Genomic DNA, 24,438 nt, shown 5'->3' on the forward strand with positions numbered 1-24,438 from the left:
GCAGCCATTCTAAAACATGAAAAGCTATGTCAACGAATTAACTATATAAATTTTCAAAGACATCCCAAAGCAGCCTTGTTTTGGGAAGCTTTTAATGTTTGATTTCTGTTTTGCTTTGTTTTATTTTTATTTTTGTTGGAAGCCACCCAGAGTGACTGGGGCAACCCTGTCAGATGGGCGAGGAATAAGAGATTAATTATAATAATAATTATAACTATTAACATTGCCCCTAGAAATGTGACTAATTCTAAAGTCTCAAGTGGCATTTCCTGCACTAGAAAAAAGTGGGAGTGGTTGGGTTTTTTTAATCGACCTGCCAAGGTCTTAATGTGGATCACTGTTACTCTTGTCATATGGTTTGAAAAATGCAACATTCAGTATAAGTACTGGTTTTGAAAGTGTTCTGTGTCCACACAGATTTTGCTTTATTTTTAGCAGAAGGAATGCACTTCTGAACTGTGTGAAAAGCTCATCAAACTTGTATTCTGGTGCAAGAGGGGAACCAGCACAGAGAGAACCAGCAGTTAGGTTCTTATGGCTTAGATAGGTGAGATGTTGACCTAGACCTCAAATCTTTTCCAGCCTTTGGGAAGGGAGTTGGGTTTCGGATTTTCCAGCCCAAAAAAGTAGTTGGAGTGTGTATATATGTGTGTATATGTGTGTGTGTGTGTGTGTGTGTGTGTGTATGGTAACAGGGAGTGGACTTTGGTAACATGGCACCCTGAGCGAGCACAAAATTCGGTGTCCCCCCTATATTTCTTATTTTCACAATAATTCTTATTATTTGGAGTCCATTGCAGGGGAACCTCCCACACCGCCCAAATCTGGCATTGACCATAGGGCAATTTACATAGAACATCCTCAGCTGGGTTGGTGGACTTGCTTTGGTGTCCTCTGCTGACGCAGCTCAGGCAGAAGAACAAAAGCAGCATTGTCTCGTTGTCCATGTGACATGTTTTGCCAATCACTGAGAAGCACCTGGGGCAAGCATGCTGCAAGAGAGTCCTATCTGGATGGTTCCATGGCAAGAGGTACGTTGTATTTCAGCCCTTGGACCTGAGCCAGAGGAGCACATCTCTGAAAGTGCTCTCAGGATTAAATCGAATTGTGCCTTTTCAAACACTTGTAATTATTCTGAGAATCTTCCGTTGCAATTCCCCGCTTCCAATGAGGCATATGTATACCTGGGGTGGAGAGTAGGCAGTACAGTGGTACCTCAGGATGCGAACGGGATCCGTCCCGGAGCCCCGTTCACATCCTGACCAGAACGTAAGATGCGACAGCGCATGTGCGGGTCATGTTTCGCCGCTTCCGCACATGCGCATGACGTCATTTTAACCGTCTGCACATGTGCGAGCAGAGAAACCTGGAAGTAACGCGCTCCGTTACTTCTGGGTCGCCATGGAGCGCAACCCAAAAATACTTATCCTGAAACGTATTTTCCCCGAGGTATGACTGTAGTGATCTAGAAGGACCAATAGCTTGACAAAGTACAGTGGTACCTCGCGTTACAGACGCTTCAGGTTACAGATGCTTCAGATTACAGACTCCGCTAACCCAGAAATAGTACCTCGGGTTAAGAACTTTGCTTCAGGATGAGAACTGAAATCGTGCGGCGGCAGCGGGAGGCCCCATTAGCTAATGTGGTACCTCAGGTTAAGAACAGTTTCAGGTTAAGAACGGACCTCCAGAATGAATTAAGTTCTTAACCTGAGGTACCACTGTATAAGAGAGTTTCATTTGTTAAAACGGATTTTTGTTCAATACTGTTTTTTTCCGGCCGGGGTGGGCTATGTTGATTTTCTTCCTCAGGTGTCTTAAATTGGCTTTAAGCTGGTTTTGACCTAGAAAGCGGCCGCTCCTCTTGGCGCTTGATAACTCTCTCAGTGCCCTAATCCTGGCTGCTGTGTTTTCTAAAGCTGGTGCATACAATACGTAGGGTTGTGTACATGGCAAATGAGTGCCTGTGCTTTTGATTTCATGGTATGGCTATATATTTATCTAAAATTTGGGTTATTTTTACCGACTCATAGAACTTTGGTTTGGGGGTAGGGGTGTGATTCCCATGACTGCCTCAGTCGTTCACACCTACAGTGTGTGTGGGGGGGAAACCCCAACTTTTGCTGATTAGTAACTCAGGAAAGCTTCAATAAGATGGGTGTGAAGCTTCCAGTGGGGTGGGGCTTTCACCCTGACCTCAACTTTTGAAACTACAAATCCCCATTGAGGGAGGTTTGCAGCAGCATGCCAGGGCTGAGCTCTCCATGTGCCACCAGCATGCGCGTGGGTGCGTGTACGACTGCTCTGCGGTTACATTTCAGAAACTGCAAGGCAGCAAACACAACAGAAAAAAAGCTTGAACAACCTGTTGCAACACATTCTTTTTTTTAAAAAAAAAAATATTTATTAAGAGTTTGGAAATTACAAAAAAAAAGAAAAAGAAAAATTAGACATAACAATATAATAAAAAACAAAAACAAAAACAAAAACACTACATAAAACATTGAGTTAACAAAACAAAACAAAAACAATTAAAAACACTTCCAATATTTTCAATCTTAACTTTCATTCACTTGTTTCATTGACTTCCTCACGCCTCTCTTTTTGTATTCCACTTCAATTAACTATTTCAGCAAGTCCTTTCCATCTTCATCTATTTTCTGTCCTATAATTAATCTTAACATATTCTAACCTAGTTTTTTCCCTTTAATGCATTAACAATCTATCTGTACCTAGTTCCTTCTAACATTTCTGCCAAAGCCATATAGCTTCATTCCACCTTTTTTCTAAAGCTCATTAATTTTACAATATTTCTGTAAATAATCTTTACATTTTTTCCAATCTTCTTCCACCAACTCTTCTCCCTGGTCTCGGATTCTACCAGTCATTTCCGCCAGTTCAGCAACACATTCTTAAATGTTAGATGGCCGTAGCCTTTCCGATTCGGACATATTTCCATCAGATGAACAAATTAATCCAACCCCTGGGATACTAGAAATAAAAGAATTTCTGGCTATTCAGACTGAATAACCTAACACCCATGGCCTTGCCATAGAGAATACTTGAAACCTTTACCTCTGCTTTTAATTATCTTTAAAACCTCCATTGCATTTATTTAGCAAATGTCTCCTTCCTGAGATTCTCTCCATCATTTGCATTCTAAGAGCCTGGTGTGACTTGTGCAGTAGCGGAAAGTTTTAAACAATTTTAAGCTGATCTCTGTTTTATCAGTCACTTATTTTTGTGCATCTGTTTTTGTACATATGCCCCACCCCCCACCACTGACATCCTTCTTATTCATGATGTTCATGATGATTTGTGCTCATCTGCGGTAGTTATATGCAATCTCACTTTCAATACTGTTTGCACCTGCGGACATTTCGAGGCAGACGTACTGCTTTGTTTCCAATCAGTGCATGTCCCATAACGTATTCCTGCTGCTGGAATCCTATAATTTTCTTATGCCACAAATGTTTGCAAGGGCCCATAAGGACTTCACAAATTTATAAACACCACTCCATATCTGGAGGTCCTTCCCTATAATCCTTGAGGTATGAGACTCTCTGTAGTTAGTGGTGAAGGAAATGCACTTTGCACCTGCTTAGGGGCATTCTCCTGAGATCATCCTTCTAGAGGCAGGGCCCTGCCAGTGAGATATTACAGGTGGCTACTGGGGGAGAGCCTTTTTGGTGGCAGCACCTCAGCCCTGTTATTTCCTCCTCAGAGAGACTTGCTTGGTGCCTACTTGTGGGCTGTCTTAAATCTGGTTGAAATCTGGTTTTGAACCACGACTCCCTTAATCCCTGCACATGGGCTGCGGAGAGTTGTAGTCAAAAACATCTGGAAGGTGCCAGGTTAGGAAAGGTCAATTTAAGAATTTAATTTCTATTTAAATCTGCGACTTCAATATTATTCTATTGAAACTGTTAAGCTGCCCAAATAACGTTGCTGTCTAGTGCACATACACACGAGGTCAGTAAATTAAAAAACGTGCAGCTGTGCTAAGGCCTGGCATTCAAAGCAGTTCTTGGGGCTGCATGAATGCAAGCCCTGGCAAAAATGCAAGCTTTGCCACCTAGTAAAGGAAGCATTCTAGCTCAGGGGTGAAACCAGGGGCAGGCAACCTAAGGCTCGGGGGGCTGGATGAGGCCCAATCGCCTTCTCAATCCAGCCCGTGGATGGTCCGGGAATCAGCGTGCTTTACATGAGTAGAATGTGTGCTTTTATTTAAAATGCATCTCTGGGTTATTTGTGGGGCATAGGAATTCGTTCATCCCCCCCCCCAAAAAAAAATATAATCTGTCCCACCACATGGTCTGAGGGACGGTGGACCAACCCATGGCTGAAAAAGGTTGCTGACCCCTGGGTAAAACTCATGTAGGGAGAAGGTCCAGCTGGAGGCCCTGCTGTCTCTAGTTCAAAGGATTTCAAGTAGAAGCCTGAGAGAAGCCTGAGACCTTGGAGAACTGCTGCCATTCAGGGCAGTCTCTCCTGAGCTAGATGGAATCAGTTGCCCGATTTAGTAGGAGGTATTTTCATAACCTTGCTTCGTGTCTGAGTTGGCACCTGGTTCATCTCAGCCTGGGCATAGAACTCCACAGCCTTTGCAAGCTGCTTTCTTGGCACAAACATTGACCCTGGAGTGGGGGCGTGGGGAAACAGGAGTCAAACCTCAGACACCTTTTGCCGTGGCCCCTTAGTGCCTGTAGCAGAAAATTGGGGATTGTGGGCTTCTAATTCCAAACCAGCCCCACCCTTCTCTCCTCCACCCAGTGCTGCGTGTGGGATCAGTAATGGGAGAGAGCGATGCCGGCGTGGAAAGGGTTAGTGGCTGGGTGCTGGCGGGCTCAGGAATGCGGTGCTGCCAGTCAAGGGAAGGGCCCTGCTCCCAGGTGCTCAGCCCAAGAACCTCTTTGGAGATTGTTTTGTTTTTATTGCTCAAGCTTGTAGGCTTGTTCCCATATGGGACGGGTCGGGGAGGCCGTTCCTGTGTTTCACTCTCTGTGGGTTCTGAACCAGCCACGCCCGCAGCGAGCTACTTCCAGAATTCAAGTGTGAACTGGGAAGTTGAAAACAAGGGTGTGTATCTATATAGACACACACACATCCACAGTGTGTGTGTGTGTGTGTGTGTGTGTGTGTGTGTGTGCATATTCTCTCACACAAACATACCAGTTCATGCCTGGATGTGCACACAGATACACAGCTATATTCATGGACCTCTTCTCCATGAAAAACCCTAGCTACACACAGTGCTGTAGGGAGCTTGCATTCGCATGGACCCATCACATTGTGTCACTTCGGTATGGATGACTCAAGGGCAAATGTTCACAGACGTCGTCCGAGCATCTTCTGAAATGGAGATCCATGAAGTGGATAGCTCAGTTTGTGGAGCAGGAGACACTTAATCTCAGAGCCGTGGATTCAAGCAAAAGATTCCTGAATTACAGGGAGTTGTCCTAGATTACCTTTGTGATCCCTTCCAACTCTGCATACGACTCTTTGAAGTTCTCTTCTGTTTTCTTCCCGCAATTCCCTGTGATCCTTGCTGATGGCACCTTTTTCATACACCACCAGCAGTTACCATAGGATCGCTTCCTAGTTAGGAAGTGGAAGCCCTCTCTAGGGCAGTGTTTCCCAACCTTGGGTCTCCAGCTGTTTTTGGACTACATTTCCCATCATCCCTGACCACTGGTCTTGATATCTAGGGATGATGGGAGTGGTAGTCCAAAAACAGCTGGAGACCCAAGGTTGGGAAACACTGCTCTAGGGTACACCGAAACACCCTGGGGTGGGGTGTAGGAGTCCTACTGCATCCATGCATGTAGGGACAAAGCAGTTTAAGCGTTGGGTGTGTGCTCAAGGCTTAATGTTGAGCCAAAGCTTAGCTTGCAGTGTTGTTGCACGAGCCCTGGAATCAGAGGCAGAGCTAGCTGCTTGGGCACCCAGAGCGGCGCACCCAGTGGCAGGGCAAACTGCCCGCGAGGGCGCGGCGAGCATCCTAGGGGGGCGCTGCGAGCGGCGAGTGTCCCAGGGGGGCAGGGCAATGATGTCACCCCCCTCAGGGATGACACCCAGGGCGGACGCACCCACCGCGCACCCCCCTTCCTCCATCAGTGCCTGGAATAAGCCCAGTAAGGCAGGGTTTGTTAACGGAAATGACAGTGAGAACAGGTCCAGAGGCAAAGGTGGGAAAACCTCTGCCCTGCGGTCTTATTTATTTCTCCCTGTTTGGCCTACTGTGCCATTTGGGTGTAGGGCCCTATGATGCCAGGTGTACTGTGGGACAGGTAAAGGTATGGCTGGGGCCCGGGGCAAAGCACACCAGTCCATTCACCCACATGCAGGGGCATCCCCAGTAGCCATAAGTCAGCACATTGTTAAGCCAAGCCAGAAACTTTCTCGTCAGTATGTAGTCTCCATAGGAACCCTGGCAGGAGTGAGGCAGTTGCACAATGAACAGGGCGATGTAAAACTATGCAACACTGGAAAAGCACTAGACAAGACCGGCAGCAAGTCTTGAAGCTGAGATTATATATGCACCCAGTGGCACTGCAAGCTGGTGAGAAACACATGCTGCTTTCTGCAAGTGTCACAAACAGCCACATTCTTAGAAGCCTGACTTGTTATTCTGACGTCTTGTTTTGCTTAAAAAAAAAAAAAAAATTATTCAAGTTTTAAAGGTTACAAAAGGAAAAAAGAAAAAACACCAAATTAAGCAGAAAAAAACAAGACAATACATCACAATAAGTAAAAACAAACAAAAAACCCCCCAGAAAAATACAAACAATTAAAAAACAAATCAAACCTTCCCATAACTTATCTTTCATTTGCTTGTTTCCTTGACCTCCTCACACCTCCCTTTTTTGTATTCTAGTTCAGTTAGATATTTCAGCAAATCCTTTCCATCTTTGTTTTTATCCTAATAATTTATCTTAATATACTGTAATTTTACATTCTCTTCTTTCACCAATTAACAATCCATTTTTACTTAGTCCTTTATAACATTTCTGCTAAAACCACATAACTTCATTCCAGCATCCTTCTAACATTCCTTAATTTTACAATGTTTCTGTAAGTAAACTTTAAATTTCTTCCAATCTTCTTCCACCGACTCTTCTCCCTGGTCTCGGATTCTGCCAGTCATTTCCGCCAGTTCCATGTAGTCCATCACCTTCATCTGCCATTCTTCCCGGGTGGGTAAATCTTGTGTCTTCCAGTACTTTGCAATAAGTATTCTTGCTGCTGTTGTAGCATACTGACGTCTTGTTTTGTCACATCCTACCTCCAGATGGGTATGGAGCAACTGTGAACTCTGTTTCAAAAGCCTTTCGCTTGTCTTCTGTCTGCTTTTGTCCTCTGGTGAAATAAGTGGCACTCCCAGAGGTGATGCCAATGAGATACCTTAAATATGCTCCTGGCCCTATAATTGACTTGTCTCCTTGACAGCAACCTTGCCTTTAGCAGTAGATATGTGTCCTGTCTGGTGGGACTGAGTCTTAACTTTCATAGCCTTGTTGTTTATGTGGATAGCTCATTCCAGTAGTGCATTGCTAGCAATCACATCCTGTTGCTACTTAATATAATACTGTGGCAAGACACAAAGGTGCCTTATGACAAAACCTCCTCAACTGTCAAATGTCATCTACAGAAAACCCATGTTAAATAATCATGCAACAGATAGATAAAGACCACAGCTTTTGGTTTGGAGCCAAGCTTAATGCTGTCACACTCACTCCACAATTTATTTTGTCAGTGTATTAAATTCCTTAGTGCTCATTCTCTCCCTGTTTTGCTCTTCACATACTAGTATCTGGATAAAACAAATTCCTTCCAGTAGCACCTTAAAGACCAACTAAGTCAGTTCTTGGTATGAGCTTTCGTGTGCATGCACACTTCTTCAGATACATCTGGATGCATATCCTTACACACACTGAAAAAGTGTGTACCCCAAGTCCACATTCAGTGAAACGTACACCTACAGATTATACGATGATTCACACCCTCACTTTTCTCAAAGATGCATAGTCCACACCCCAGTATGTTGATAGTTGCATGCAACGATTTGCAGCCAGAATTTTGTACTTCTGCATGGACCTTGAGAAATGGTGCATGGTATAAATTCTCTGTACCCTCAACAGTGCATGCAGTAGCACTACTCATGCATTAGGAGTGCCTTTCTCAATTCATTTTCTTCGTTTATTTATTTATTTAATTTCATGTGCACACTGTCTCAGGGCGCAGTGGGGAAGAGGAATTAGCCACGGATTAAGAGTGCTTACCACATTCCTAAGCAGTAGTTTGCCATTTGGCAGTTAAATCCCAATAAAATTGAATATTTGTTGCATGACCATTCTATTTTGTAACTGTGGATGTGCCTTGTGGCTAATTTTATCACTTGCTTTAAAGCAGGCATAGGCAAACTCCGGCCCTCCAGATATTTGGGACTACAATTCCCATCATCCCTGACCCCTGGTCCTGTTAGGTAGGGATGATGGGAATTGTAGTCCCAAACATCTGGAGGGCCGCAGTTTGCCTATGCCTGCTTTAAAAAGCAAGTTACAGATAGGTAGCTGTGTTGGTCTGCCATGGTCAAAACAAAATAAAAAAATTCCTTCCAGTAGCACCTTAAAGACCAACTGAGTTAGTTCTAGGTATGAGCTTTCGTGTGCATGCACACTTCTTCAGATGTTAGCTACCCTAGGACCAGAAGGCAATTTGCTTAGAGGCAGGGTATTCCTGTGGATCAGAAACACTGCAAAGAATGAAGCAGGGAGCTTTGGGATGAGAGGCAACTGGCTGTCTTTGGATGACTCAGATGAATAATGAGGATAATAGAGGTCTGCTCCACTGGATTGTTATGTAGATAACAGGATGAAGACTGTAAAGTACTTTCCTTCTTTTTTACTCATTGAAAGTGCTCTATGAATAGACATTTGTAAGCTTTGATAAGCTTTACCTTTTGCAGAGCCAGCTAGATAACCACATCATTTCGGCAACTACTTGAGTGATTTAGTGGGTTTTCATGCTTTTTCATATTGCACTAGACTTTCTGGCTTTAATCACAGTTACAATCTTTTTACTGTGTTTTTTTAATGTCATGAAAACATGCTTCAACATGCACTTGGCAACATATGCCCAAGATATCGTGGTTCTACTTCACCCTGATATTTTCTCCTGAAAAATAATACCCTCCAACAGTGCTCTTTTTTTTCCTTTTAAAAAATCTTTAGGGGTACTCTCATTTTCCTACTTATATTGAAATACCGCCCCTCAATGAGGCCAAACTTAGATTCACAAAATGTTTAGTGGTACGCGTCCCCCCCAGGGGAAAAAACTGCCCTCCAACATACAATGGATTGCGTGCATCAAAGCTGTTGTCCTGTTGATAACTAGATTGCTTAAATCCCACTGAGTGCTTATTGAACTAAGTTTTACTCAGAGTAGACCTTTTGAAATTAATGGGCCTAACTTAGCCATGTTCATTCATTTCAGTGGGTTTACTCTGAGTAAAACTTGGCTGAATACCACCCGTTGAATTTGGTGGGATATAAGCAACCTAATTGTGTGCAGGAATGCAGCCCAAATTTGCAGCAAATCTGAAAGACACCATAGAGCTTGTACCTCTTTTGTGGGCAGGCACCAGCTTTCATGCTTTGGCTTATCAAGTTTTGTACAATGAAGCTGAAAACGAAGCTTGGGGCAGTATATATTTGCTTAGTTCGCTGAGAAATGTAAACTTTTATTCTTAATTTAAACCCTGCCTTTCCTCCAATGAGTTCCAGGCAACATACATGGTTTTCTTGGTCCCCTCCTGCGTATTTTATTCTCACAACAACCCTGTCGGGTAGAAAGGGCTAAGAGAAATAGCAAGTGGCTGAAGATCACCCAGTGAGCTTTACAGATGAGTGAGAATTTGAGCCTCTGAAGCCCTAATCAAGCACTCTAACCACTGCACCTCACCATGACATTTAATTAGTCAACCTCCAGCTTCAATTGATTGACGGGTGAGGGCTAATTTTCACTGGCAACGCTACAAGTTGAGAATACATGTGCTTTCTTTCTGAAGCTTGTGGTGTGTTAAACAGGAATGAAAAGATGGCCTGTTGTAGTTGCGTTCAGGCTTGACGGCAAACCATGGTTTGCCCTGACATGAAGAAGTTGTGGCTAGCCTCCTTGCCTTTCCCCTGCCTCCATTGAAAAAGAAGATTAGAAGTTTAATTTGCCATTTCATCCAAATACCGCAATGAATCCCAAGCCAGAATTAAGATTGCTGGAAGAAATATCAACAACCTCAGATATGCAGATGACACAACCTTGATGGCAGAAAGTGAGGAGGAATTAAAGAACCTTTTAATGAGGGTGAAAGAGGAGAGCGCAAAATATGGTTTGAAGCTCAACATAAAAAAAAAAACGAAGATCATGGCCACTGGTCCCATCACCTCCTGGCAAATAGAAGGGGAAGAAATGGAGGCAGTGAGAGATTTTACTTTCTTGGGCTCCATGATCACTGCAGATGGTGACAGCAGCTGCGAAATTAAAAGACGCCTGCTTCTTGGGAGAAGAGCAATGACAAACTTAGCATCTTAAAAAGCAGAGACATCACTTTGCCAACAAAGGTCCTTATAGTTAAAGCTATGGTTTTCCCAGTAGTGATGTATGGAAGTGAGAGCTGGACCATAAAGAAGGCTGATCGCCAAAGAATTGATGCTTTTGAATTATGGTGCTGGAGGAGACTCTTGAGAGTCCCATGGACTGCAAGAAGATCAAACCTATCCATTCTGAAGGAAATCAGCCCTGAGTGCTCACCGGAAGGACAGATCCTGAAGCTGAGGCTCCAATACTTTGGCAACCTCATGAGAAGAGAAGACTCCCTGGAAAAGACCCTGAGATGGAGGGCACAAGGAGAAGGGGACGACAGAGGACGAGATGTTCTCGAGGCTACCAGCATGAGTTTGACCAAACTGCGGGAGGCAGTGGAGGACAGGGGTGCCTGGCGTGCTCTGGTTCATGGGGTCACAAAGAGTCGGACTAAATGACTAAACAACAACAACAAGGATTGAAAACCACAGCTCGACCCTGGCTTTTAGGTCTTCTGCAGTCAAACCATACTTTCCAAATGCCCCGTTTTAAGTGGGACACTCACGGTTTCTTTGAAGGCGCACCAGGCTGTGCCTTTGCCCGGGGATGCCCAGATTTCGCACCGCCTGCAGATGGGGGCCAAGGAAGTAGCTCCTCCAGTGGCGGCAGCATTAGGAAGGAGTGCTTCCTGGGCTTTGGGAAGAAGGCACAAGGCCCATGTCCCAATTTTTATCAGCAGAATGTTGGCACGTATGTTGAACACAGTGACAAACTACGGCTTTCCGTTTAGCAGAACCTGAAGCTTCGAACCCTTCGTTTATAATGTCCTTTTAAGCAGCCTGTTGCACTTGCAAGTGGTGCTGGTTAGTGGCAGGGGGTGATAAAACGTTGAAGCTTTTTTTCCAAAGCATGCATCTGGGTTCTGTGTGCATTCTAATGGGCATTTGCAGTGATAGAATCGGGCAAAGTTGTTCTAGATTAGTTTGCATGGAGTTCAAGGGGGTTTGGGACTGGAAGGCTTGGATTTGAGTCTCTAGCTATCTGTGGGCTTCCTGGCAGGCATTTTGGCCCAGTCACACTGTGTCTCACTTCTGTAAAACTGTGGTGAACTTTACAGGACAGTCGCGCTTGATAGCTGATCTTCCATTTCTAGCATCCCAGCCAGTGATAACTTCTTGCTGCAAAGTTAGAAAAATAATGCTCCCAGGTACGGCCTCTTTGTAACCCGAAGGCCCAGAAATCATATTAAAAAGAGCTTCAGTTGTCCCAATATTATGATTTGGGGGTCCTGCCCCAACTTTTGTGGCTGGCAACTCTGTAGCTAAGCCTTTAATGGAAGCTAACAAACATCTCTGTGGTGTAGGCCAAATTCTTATTTTTCTTTCTTTCTAGTTTAGCTCTCCATTTAGGTGCTTCGTGTTAAAACACACACACACACACACACACACACACACACACACACACAGGCTTTTCAAAAGGCTGTTGCTGTGTTCCTTCTTGAAATACTTTTGCAAAGTCTGTGTCAAAACGGGGGTGGAGTTTTTCTGTCTTTTTGGTGGGGGAGAAGGGAGCAGAACTCAACAACAACTCGTTCCATTGTGGGCATTGAGGACTATGGAAAATGTACACCATGGCAGCTTAATTTCAGAGGATTTCAGTGCCTCTAACCATGAGCAATGACTCCCTTGATGCTCATGTTTGCATATTCCTTATAAACACCTTTTACCATAACCTTTGCCCGCTAAGTGCCAACTCAGCCTTTCGCACAATCCTGTCATTGTGTTGTCCCTTTTCTCCTCCGGACTTCTTTTTTTAAAGTAAAGTGGAAAATACATGTCGTTTTTTCCACCTTGGAATAAGCTTTTTTATTTTATTTTAAAGCCAACAAACCCAACTGAATGGCTTCTGTCCAAATTCAAATCCAGTCCCCCACCCCATACCTCAAATCTACACGAAACCAATTTCCCCCCCTCCCCTCCCCTCTCACTGGCCCCGGACCACTCCAGACACGCTTGCAGACAGCAAAGGAAAGTTTAGGGGCTTTTTCTTTTCCCCTCTCTTTCCCCCCCCCCCCTCTCTTTGATGAGGAGGTTAGGAATGTGGTGTGCTCCATGTTCCCTTAGTATTTGTGGCTGCCAGGGTGCTTGGGATAGGAGAGCAAATTGAAATTAGGGGTTATTATAGCTAAGGAAGGGGCTCATTTCTGCATGAAAGGAACCCCGCGTTCTCGAAACCATAAAGCGCCGCGATTAAAAAATTATGCGCGTTGGATGAACATGCAAAAGGGGCATTATTTTCCTAATGTATTCCAGTTATCAAATCTGGTGTAGTAGCATAAATCTTTTAGTAGGGCCAATTGGAGTGTGTGTGTGTGTGTGTGTGTAAGTGGGGAGTGGGAATGGAAAGAGAGAGAGAGGGAGGGAGGGCAGCGTTTGTAACTTTTTTTTGGCAGGGATTTTGGATTGTGCAGAAGACGGGAGTATTGGTAGACATGTGTAGGCAAAGCAGAGACAGGAGGAAGGGAAGCGAACTGCTCCATTTTAATCTGGAACAGATTGCTGTGACTCCTTGCCACTTAAGAGCGTCAGCTCAAGAGGGCTGCCTGGTCTAGTCAAAGGCGTGATTGGGCTTGGATCAGGAAAGGCTTTGGGTGCAAGTTCTCTGCTAAGCCGAGGTGGTAAAGCAAGCTTTTTACCTCCCTAACCTATGCCAGTGGTGGGAGGCTGGAGTTCTGTTGGAGAAAAGGACAGGAATATGTGTGTAATGTGTGTAATGGGACACGGGTGGCGCTGTGGGTGATGGGGTGAGCTCCCGTTGCTCGGTCCCTGCTCCTGCCAACCTAGCAGTTTGAAAGCACGTCAAAGTGCAAGTAGATAAATAGGTACCGCTCCGGTGGGAAGGTAAATGGCGTTTCCGTGCGCTGCTTAGTCATGCTGGGTTGGCTCCCTCAGCCAATAAAGCGAGATGAATGCCGCAAGCCCAGAGTCGGCCACGACTGGACCTAATGGTCAGGGGTCCCTTTACCTTTACCTTGTGTGTGTAATATTTATTTATTTATTTATTTATTACATTTTTAAAATCCTGCTCTTTCTCTGAAGAGCTCAGGATGGCATGCATGGTCCCTCTCTCCTTTTAGCTTCACAACAAACCTGCATCATAGGCTAGGGTGAGAGAGTGACAGAGAGAAAGTGGCCCAGCATAAAGGCTGAGCCTGCATTTGACACAGGGGCTCCATGGTCTAATTCCAGTGCTCAAACTACAGTATATAGAATGCAAAGGGTGTGTGGCTCTTGGAAGGACCATAGGTTAATGGTGGAAATTCAATCCCTGACATAGAACCTTTCTTGAAATCCAGGATTGCTGCTGACAGTCACACACCATTCTACCATGGCAAGGCCGGCCCTACCACTAGTCAGAATGAGGCAACTGCCTCAGGCATCTTTTTGGGGGGTGTCGCGAAAAGGCAACACTTTTTTTATATTAAAAAAGTTGTTGCTGTATTTTTAATGCCAGGAATGGGGAGCGGCACTTGCGAGATTTTCTGCCTCAGGTGCCAAAATGAGGGGAGGGGGTTGCTGTCCCATCTCAGGTAGCAAAGTGTTTTGGGCTTGCTGCCTAGCTAACCATGTGCCACACCAGGGCTTCCCAAACTTGGGTCTCTAGCTGTTGTTGGACTACAATTCCCATCACCCCTAGCTAGCAGCACCAGTGGGTCAGGGATGATGGGAATTGTAGTCCAAAAACTGCTGGGGAAACCCTGTTCTACACCATGGCTGGGGAACCTGTGGTCCTGAAAATGTTGTTGAACGTCAGCTCCAATAATCCCTAACCGTGCTGGGCAGTTGGTGATGGGAATTAGAGTCCAACAGCATCTGGAAGTTCCCTGTCCCTGATCCATGCAATTCTCACTCTCACCTTCTGGTTTACAAAATTGCAGTGGGTGCTCTTCTGCAGAAAAACGAGACATCTTCAGTTTCTCCCACCCCCCCACAAAAACCCCTCTCAGCAGAGGGTCCAGGCGCCGCGATGCTTTCTTTGCAACTTTGTTCAATTGTTGCTTCTTCTTCTTTCCACATTCTGCCTTCTCCTCCTAGGATGTGGTTGATTATTTGGGGCTCCTGCAGAAACTTTGTGGGGGGAGAGCAGGAGGGAACCGGAAATTTGGTTCAGCTGAAGGAAGGACCAGAAAGGGGCAGGGTGGTGAGTGTGGGTTGGGGGAGGAATTTGGTACTCTACCAAAAATAAAGGCTAGACAGATGTGTTGGTGCAGGGTGTCATTTTGAGGTTAGTGTGAGAGGAGTGCCAAAGTTCAGTCTTCTACCTTGCTGGGGCCAAATCCGTTAATGGCCTCAGTTTCCCTTTTGCTTAAAAGTGTATGCTCTTCACGGGCAGAGACTTGTGTGTGTGTGTGTGCATATGTGTGTGTTTGAGACGTGTGTGTGTGTGTGTGTGTGTGTTTGAGAGAGAGAGAGAGAGAGAGAGAGAGCGCGCGCGCGCGAGCGCACAGTGACATAGAAAACACAGCGATCTAACAAAAAAGTCTTTGAAACGAGATGGCTCCAGGCTGCTGCGAGCTATCATGTTAGTTGTTCCAAAGAATTTATTTTTTTTGTTTTATTTTTTTAAAAATATATTTTAACAGCGCTGGTTGTTTCTTAGAAACGCGGCCCCTCCACAGAAATATGGAGAGACATAAGCTCCTTTGCCCATGAGGGATAGGAACAATTAAAGGAGCCTGGGAGAACATATGGGTTTCAGTGTCTCCATCGTGGATGAATCCCAGAGAAGAAGGAGCCCCATTAGAGTGACCTCCCAGTGACCCCCACACTCCCATCTTCTGATGGGGCAATACAAGGTCCAGGATCCCTCTAATGGCGAGGGAATCGGATGCATGCCTGGAATTAAGTTGAACTCCGAATGGTGTTTTAGAGGGAGGCGGGAGCCTCGGTTGGGTTTTTATTGATGTTCCACCATTTAAAAACATTCCCTTCTGTAAGCATCCTGCTCCCCCCGTCCCCCCACCAAAAAGGCACCCCTTCTTCTTCTTCTTCTTCTTCTTCTTCTTCTTCTTCTTCTTCTTCTTCTTCTTCTTCCCCTCTCTCCTCCTTGAGGCAACTGTGCCCCAAGCCCGCTGGCAGGAGCCGGTGCTGTTTTCTTTCAGTGGGTTTCTTTCCCGGTTTCCGTGTGCTTGGACACCTCGGCCTGACGGCGCGTTTATTTTTGGAACACGAGCTTCAAGAGAGGCCCTCACATATGGAAAAGTTTACGGAAATGAAGCCTTTAAGTTAGCTGCTCGCTTGAAATCTCGTGGCTTTAGCTGCTCAGGGCACTTGGCAGAACCCACGGCAGTGGGGAAAAGGGGGTGGATGGGGGGGAGGGAAGGGGGGGCGAAGGCGGAGTGAGCCAAAGTCCTCGCCGTTTTAAAGGAGCCGAGCGCAAAGGGGTTGCCCCCCCACCCCATACCGGTGGGCAGATTTGGCTGGGGCAGACACCACAGAGGTGGTGCCTAGCATGGTTTTTCTTCTGTTTCCTTGCCACCGGCTGCCAGGGGGCACTGCCAGGGCGTGTGTGTATTGGTGTGTGTGGCTAGGTAACCAACCACTGCTTTGAGGATGCCAAAGGATGTCTGTATTGTGCATGTCTGTGCCTCTCAGTTGTACGGTAAAGGTAAAGGTAAAGGGACCCCTGACCATTAGGTCCAGTCGTGACCGACTCTGGGGCTGCAGCGCTCATCTCACTTTACTGGCCGAGGGAGCCGGCGTACAGCTTCCGGGTCATGTGGCCAGCATGACTAAGCCGCTTCTGGCGAACCAGAGCAGCGCACGGAAACGCCGTTTTTACCTTCCCCCCGGAGCGGTACCTATTTATCTACTTGCACTTTGACGTGCTTTCCAACTGCTAGGTTGGCAGGAGCAGGGACCGAGCAACGGGAGCTCACCCCATCACGGGGATTCGAACCGCCGACCTTCTGATCGACAAGTCCTAGGCTCTGTGGTTTAACCCACAGCGCCACCCGCGTCCCTTCAGTTGTACGGTAGTGGGTCGTTTTTATTTTCCTCTCCCGCTTCCCCTTCTCTCCACACACCCCACGCATTGTTTCTTCTCGCCCTGCAGCTGGCGTTCTGTGGGGCAGCATCGATGAGGCCGCCCATGCCTTGCCTGTGGTACGCCTGATGCATTAGCCGCCTCAAACTGGCCTCATACTGGGGTGGAACCACATCCCGGTGGGAGAAGAAAAATGAAAGAAAGGGAGTGGGGAGGGAGAGGCAAAAAACCTAAAGAGAGAGTAGGGGCAGGAGGCATGAAGCAGAGGCGAAAGTAAGAGTGTGCAGTGCGCAGTGTGTGTGTGTGCGCTCATTAAAGAAGCGAGGGTATAGGGAGCGGAGGTGAAGAGTGAGTGATGGGCTGGGGGCTGGGGGTGGAATAGGGGGTAGCTCTGAGAGCCAGAGACACAGAGTCGGCAGGAAAAGGCGCTGCCTGGGCTGTTGTAAATTAGGCCTGTGGTGTTGGGTTCCATGTGGAAGATGTGAGCTCACATTCTACCCCCAGGGTGGTACAGCCCCAGCCAAGCGCTGGCAGCAAGAACATAAGCTCCATTTATCTGGGAACCTGAAATGACTCTTGATTTAAATCATATGGTAAAAAGTACCCAAAGAAGAAGGAGAAAAGAGAAAAAAAGGAGGGGTGGGGGAACTTGCCTGCTTTTGGAGATGGTTCAAAAGGGAAAATACGCACACGCCCTCGCGGAGAGAAAGGCTTAAAGGGACAGCGTCTCGGTTCCCAGTTTGCTAGGCAGGCTGGACCGTGTGTGTGTGTGTGTGTGTGTGTGTGTGTGTGTAAACTGAGGCTGAGCAGCAGCTCAGTTCCAAACCCTCCTCATTTGGATTTGGGGACTGGCGCTGGATCCGGCTTCGAAATTATGGAACTCAGTTTCAAATTGCCCTGGGAAGGAAGGGCTTTGTAAGAGTGTAAGAAGCAGTGTCGTGCGGTGAAGTTTTTCGTAGGGAAACAGACTGGGACAGAGGCTTCAGCTTGCAAGGGCGATTGGCGGGGGGGGGGGGGCGGTGGCATGAGCATCACTCCTCCCTCCCTAAGGGATTTCCAGTAACTCGTCCCTTCAGCGTAAAGACCTAATACAGTGGTACCTCAGGTTAAGTACTTAATTTGTTCCTGAGGTCCGTTCTTAACCTGAAACTGTTCTTAACCTGAAGCACCACTTTAGCTAATGGGGCCTCCCGCTGCTGCTGCGCCGCAGGAGCACGATTTCTGTTCTTATCCTGAAGCTAAGTTCTTAAACTGAAGCACTATTTCTGGGTTAGTGGAGTCTGTAATCTGAAGCGTATGTAACCTGAGGTACCACTGTACAGACATAAGACAAAGTCTGTAAATCTGTTCTCTGAGGGGACCTACCTAGAGGGGGGCTCTTAGCTGGCTTCCTACTGCTGTCGGGTGGGAAATCTCTCTCTTTCCCTTGGGGAAAGTGTCCCCTTTGTCCTTACATATTGTGTGTGGTGCTGAAAATGCCAAAGGCAAAAGAAAATCTTAAATATATCATTTTTAACTGTTGTGATTTGAGGGCAATCTCAGTATATAACCTGGGGGGGTTGTGTGTGTGCGGGGGGTTTGTGTGTGTGTGTTTTTTTTTGCAATCAGCAGTTGAGGTCCTGTAGGGGATGCTACCACTGGGTGTTGACAGATGACATGGCCTTTTCAGTTGTGGTTCCCATGAGTGGAAGGCCGTCCTTGGTGAGGTGCATCAGCCTCCCACATTTATTGACACCCAGGAGAAATTTGAAAACCTTCCTGTTAACCCGGACATTTGATGGCTGGAGGGAGATGCTCCTAGCAACCATGACATCATCACTGGCTGAGATAATGTTTGTAAATGTTTTTAAATAAATGCTTTATCATCGCTGTGTCTGCTGCCCTCCGCTCCTTCTGGAAGAAGGGCAGGATAGAAATCAATCAATCAATCAATCAATCAAACAAACAAATTAATAAACAAAAAAACAAAGAAATAAATTGTTGTGGTTTGCCAGGTATCTGGATTGGCCAGGAAAAGCCTTTAGTGGCTGTACTGGAGACTAGATAGATAGATACAGTAGATAGATAGATACAGTAGATAGATAGATAGATAGATAGATAGATAGATAGATAGATAGATAGACAGACAGACAGACAGACAGACAGACAGACAGACAGACAGATATAGATAGATGATATAAAGGTCTGGTTGCCAGACTGCTTTTGTTTGCCTCCTGGGCTACATCATTGTAGTCTTTTCTCTACCCCCTGAAACCATGACTCTTTCTGGTCCTACCCTCCAGGACTCAATCCTGATAACTTAGTTCAATGCCAGGCCTGGTTCCTGAAAATCGGAAGGTCGTGGGTACCCTTGATTATGTGGCAAGTGCATCTCATTTACCACCGAATAACCCCCTCCCCCCCAGAAAACCAACCCCACACACCTGGTATTTTGGGACAGGATTTCCAGCCTAACATGACTGGTTTCTGGGCATGCTTCAGCATCAACAACTCCTGTTTTGGAAATTTATGACCACCCACATCCCTACTGCTTTTGCTAGTAGGTTTGTTGATGCTTTTTACCTGCACTGTGCCTGTACCCTTAAAAGCACTCTCACGTGCCAAAATTAAAAGAAATCAAGCTTTACCTTGTATGGAACTAAAAGTGGCACAAAAAGCTTTATCTGCTAATTTCGGTGTGTTCCAGGGTGTTGCAGGCACAGGAGGATAAATAAAAGGTTGACAATCTTATTCCCAGGTTCCCTCTAAACCTGTCCATTCAGTTTCCCCTTCCTCAACTTCCTGCTTTCTCTCTATATGCATTGCTGTGCATTGCTGTGGTCATTTTCCTGTACTGGCCTCTTCACCTAATATGTGTGTTCACCAATTTTTTGGGGGGCGAAGACTCCTTTCAGAGCTTCAGGATCCCTGGAGGAGCTGCTGTCATCCTTACGGAAGAGAGAGGCCACATTTCATTTCTATGTACCCACTGAAGTCCATGACTCTGCCAACTTTCAGCTTCTTTTAGACAATGGGTATTCCTTCCCACAGTTTCTTTCTTATACTTTTGTTATGTACTGAGTTGAATAGGACCTCAGCGTCCGGGCAGAACGATGGGGGTGGAGACACTCCTTCAGGTATACTGGGCCGAGGCCGTTTAGGGCTTTAAAGGTCAGCACCAGCACTTCTGCTCTTTTAAAAGATTGGGGGGAACCCAACACCTAGTGAAGCTGGGAAGGGTATGACCAACGTTATTAGCTTCCTCCCCCACCCTTCAAGAGAACATGTATGTGCACACCAGCCCCGGAGTATATGCAAAAAATTTTTGTTGAGGAAAGGAGGGTGCAATATTTGTTGGATTGCGGGAGTCATCTCTCACCTGTACAAGAATGAGAGGTTGAAATATAAGAAGGGGCTGCCTCCCAAGCTGTTTGATTCTATGAGGAAATGGTGGGTGAAGAACTAAACGTTTAACTTCAAGTACAACACCCTCAAGTACAACATCCTGCCAACCTAGCAGTTCGAAAGCACGTCAAAGTGCAAGTAGATAAATAGGTACCGCTCCGGCGGGAATGTAAACGGCATTTCCGTGTGCTGTTCTGGTTCCCAAAAGTGGCTTAGTCATGCTGACCAAATGACCTGGAAGCTGTACGCTGGCTCCCTCGGCCAATAAAGTGAGATGAGTGCCGCAACCCCAGAGTCGGCCATGACTGGACCTAATGGTCAGTGTTATGTACTGAAGTTCTCACCCTGGGCCAGCAGGGGGATACTGTGGATAGTTTTCACTCAGGCCCACATATGCAAATAAGGGATTGAAAGTGACGTTCAGTGATTGGATATTTACAGAAAATGGTTACTGTTGCGTTCTAGTGGAGCTCTATATAAGCAGGCTGGCTGAACCCTTCAGTTCAGTTCTGTTCTGGCCTGTGAATAAACAAGAGCTGTTTGAAGAATCGCTGTGTCGTCTGATATGTTCACCCACAACTTAACAGTCAGGGGTCCCTTTACCTTTACAACACCCTCAGCTAGAACATGACGGATATTAATGTGCTTCTGGTGTGCTTCTTCTCTCCCATGCAGGACAGCACAACAGGAAGAGGAAGAAGAGCAACAACACCTTCGCTGGGGGGCTGAGAACCTGCACAGACCACCACCACCACCACCACCATGGAACCACCTTCCCAGAGCAGTGACGGCACAACCCAGATCTTCTAAGGGGAATCTTGACTCTCTCTCTCAAGCCAGCTTCTCGTGCGCCCTCAGCCATGGCAGGAAACAAGGAGAGGGGCTGCTCTGGCGGAACCCCCCTGGCTCACGTGAATGGCTTCCCACCTGCGGTCTACCCTTTCCCTTTTCCCAACCCGCACTTCGAGGTGCTCACCAATGGAGGCTACTTCCGGAGCTACCCTAACGACCTGCCCAAGGAAATGGCATCACTGTGTGAGTTCCTTCGGCCAAAAGGGGTGATGCTGGCGGTGGGCGCTTGGGGCTTTCTTGCCAGGGTGATATGGAGGCCAGGCTGACCTGACCACATAGAGATGCAGCTGCTGGGTGCTGAGTGTTGATTTCTCTTCTGGGCCCTGGAAAGATTTCCCCTGACACTGTTCCAGCCAAATGTAGAGCAGTGTTTTTAGGTCTTCGGATTCACTGGCTGAAAGTTCATAAGCAGCACTGGCTTGGTATAGAGTCCCTGGTAGGAATCTCACTGGCAACCAGTCGATAAAAGAGTTTTGGGCCTCAGCATGGATTCTAAACCCCTTCTTCACAATGAGCTGCTTGCAGGGATGGGAGGAAAAGGGCTCAGTCCAGAGCAAAAGTGAGAAGGAGGTTATTGTTTTGTTCTTGTTCTTATTATTTATTTTGTGTGTGTGTTTTTGTCGTGTACTTTTATGCTGCGAACCTCCCTGAGATCTATGGATGAAGGGCAGTATACATATTTTAATAAGCATAAGGAAAGCTATTGTAAGGCTGAAAGAGACAACACCTGTAGATGCATTACACCCTCAGGGTTTTACAGAAGTGTCTAGACAATAACTGAACCTGGTGGCAAAGGATTTGTGCGGGTGGACTCCTGTCTTGGGCTACTTCTCCTGCATAATACTGCATTTAGGGTTAGGTGCTGTATAGATTAGCAGAACTCACAGGGTGGTTCTTCTTCACAGGTTCTACACAAGAGATAGGCATCCTTAGCCTAATTTTAAAAAGTATTCTGCAAGGAAGCAGTTCAAAGAGTGATATTGACAAAGAGTGATCTGTCTGTCCCTTGGCTGCTGACCATAACTGTCAACTTTTCCCTTTTCTTGCAAGGAATCCAATTCGGAATAAGGGAAATAATAATAATAATAATAATAATAATAATAATAATAATAATAATAATAAATTATAACCTGTCCTTCCCAGCCAAAGCCAGGCTCAGAGCGTCTATCAACAGTAAAATAATACAGCATTCTAAAATCAATTCATTATAAAATCAGTTCAAATCAAATTAATGGCAACCATTGGGCTAGAGTTCTGTGAGGATTACCAAAGGAGGGGGTCAGGCTGTGCCTTGGCCAAAGGCCTGGTGGAACTGCTCTGTCTTGCAGGCCCTGCGGAAAGATGTCAAGTCCCACAGGGCCCTAGTCTCTTGTGACAGAGCGTTCCACCAGATTGGAGCCACAGCCGAAAAATTCCCCTTGAAAAAAAGGGAAACATTGACAGCTATGCTGCTGACAGGTAAAAGTGAGAAAAAGGGGGGTGGCAGGATGAGAAAAGGGGGTGATCTTTCTCAGTTGCCACCTCTTGCCCTGCTTTCTTCTGGCTTCGTCCCTGACTATGCCAGGCAGCACATGGCCCCCTGGATAGATTACCCCCAAAGGAATGCAGCCCTCAAGAGAAAAAAGTTTGCCCACTTTGTGTCTGTACTCGAAAGGGCAATTCTTATGAGTTGACATTTGGACAGGTATTTCCACAGGGCAAATCAGTGCTGTGTGAGTGATCTGGCATACGTTGAGATGGTGATCAGCCTCACCTTAAAAAATGTGGCTTGAGCAAGGTGGAGAGCCCACGATCTGAATCTGAACATGTTGGCTAAGCTGTTGACTAGCTCTTTGAATTGTGCCTGGAAACTAACTGGCGCAGGTATTATGTGGTCATGGCTGCCCACATTGATAGAAGGAGCATTGCTCCATTTTTTAAACTAGCGGGACAATCTTCAAGGGCAGTCCCATGCAAAACATATTGTAGTACATTAGTCCAGAATTTACCAAACGGTGATGAGTTGCCAAGTTCCTGGTAAACTATCAGAAAGCACGATTTAAATATGACCAGGTCTTGCTTCCAGCATGGAAGCTCTGTCGATATAGGTGTGCATAGCAATATTGTTGTATCAAAATGGCAAAGCCTCTTCACAGTCCATTACAACCTAGTAAGAAAATCATATCAGCCAAAAGATATGCAATTCTTATATGCCTTTTGGTGCGGTGCTGAGTGCAGCTAGCTAAGAACCAAGCCTTGTATCTTGCCTGAATAGCGGCTGTCTGTCATTTGACATGCCTATCACACCATCACTGGGCACCCAAAGTTAGAGTGGATTTTAGGCATATGTAAAGTCAAAGACTCTGAGCTCAGAATTATCACCAGATTGGAGGGTGAGGATACTGAACCCTGAGCTTAGAACACATAGCAATTCACGCAGCCATTTTAAAAATGGAACTACTGCCACACAGTGGCTTTCACCAGGCAATTTGGTTATGTCAAAACAGAAAGCCACCCTCCCATGCTGTTTTGCCATGATGTCAAAAAACAAGCAGTTTCCAGGACGCAGTAATTTTACGAGTCCATGTGTGTGTGGAAAAGCATTCCACCTCGTGGATATTTGGGGAGGGAGAGAATTCACAGTGGGTGGAGCGACTTGGCCCACACAGCAATCTTGGCTAGGAGCTTGACTTTTCAGGGAGCTATTTTGGGACGGATCCCACCCTGGGGAGGGCATCAGGCCTCTACTTTTTAGGGGACCTTGCGTCACCCTTGAGGAGCTGCTTTCCCCCAGTCTCACTGGAGGGGGCTCCAGGGGAAAACCTTAACTGTGGAGGTGCTCAGAGAAACCCTTTTCTTTCTGTGTGTGCGTGTCTCTTGTGCACACTGTGCCTCAATTTCACCGGGGCTTTTTTTTGAACAGGAGTGTTAGGGGTGTTGTGCCCAGGGCTTGCTGGGTGTGGGTCTTAACTGGCTTCTACCGGGTTCTGTGCTTCTGCTCCCCATACATTGGGGCATGTTCCGACCGCTCTGCCCTTTCCCGCCCCAGGGTGTGCCCGGGCTCCGTGCCAGACCTCCAGGCTCGGCTCCTCCCGCCTGCCAATGCAGGGATTGGAGCCCTACATGCTTTCTCGCGTGCGGGTTCCAGCACGCCAAAGCAGCGTCCCCACGCTGCAGGGCTGTCAGTCATTCATGCCTCCAGTTCACTGAATGCTTCTGTGCTTCAGAGCTGTGCGTATGTAAGCCTGCCTGTGCCTTTGTCTGAATAGCACTACCTTGGAGGAAGGGATGTGCCCAGGAAGCATGGTGCCCTTGTCCTGGACTCCGCTAAGCCCTTTCATTTTGACCTAGGCAGCCCCAGGTTATGCTCTTTGATTACTTGGCGTCTTCTGTTGCTTTAGCTCTGCCAACTGCAGCCCCCAAGCTCCTACTGCCAACCTGTCTGCATGTTGTTTGTCCACCAGGCGGCCCCCTCTGCGTTCACGTGACTTGCGTCACATCTAATTCAATTGCACTTCACTGAGGTGCCGGGATGTCTTCTGAAATTGTGTTTTATTATCGGCGTCAATCGCATGGAGTTTTTTTGTGGCGCCCAAG

At 46.5% G+C, this 24,438-nt stretch overlaps 1 protein-coding gene across 2 annotated transcripts in view; it reads left to right on the forward strand.

Moving 5' to 3' along the window:
- RARG (retinoic acid receptor gamma) overlaps positions 1-24,438 on the forward strand; it is a 127,732-nt gene that overhangs the window by 29,558 nt on the left and 73,736 nt on the right. For both annotated transcript variants that reach the window (XM_081848973.1, XM_081848974.1), the window contains exon 2: positions 20,686-21,045. In XM_081848973.1, the coding sequence (XP_081705099.1) occupies positions 20,871-21,045 (175 nt within the window). In that variant the 5' untranslated portion in view covers positions 20,686-20,870. The remainder of the gene's footprint in view (positions 1-20,685; positions 21,046-24,438) is intronic.

Source organism: Podarcis erhardii (genome assembly GCF_964252035.2).
Source record: "Podarcis erhardii genome assembly, chromosome: 2".
Taxonomy (NCBI): domain Eukaryota; kingdom Metazoa; phylum Chordata; class Lepidosauria; order Squamata; family Lacertidae; genus Podarcis; species Podarcis erhardii.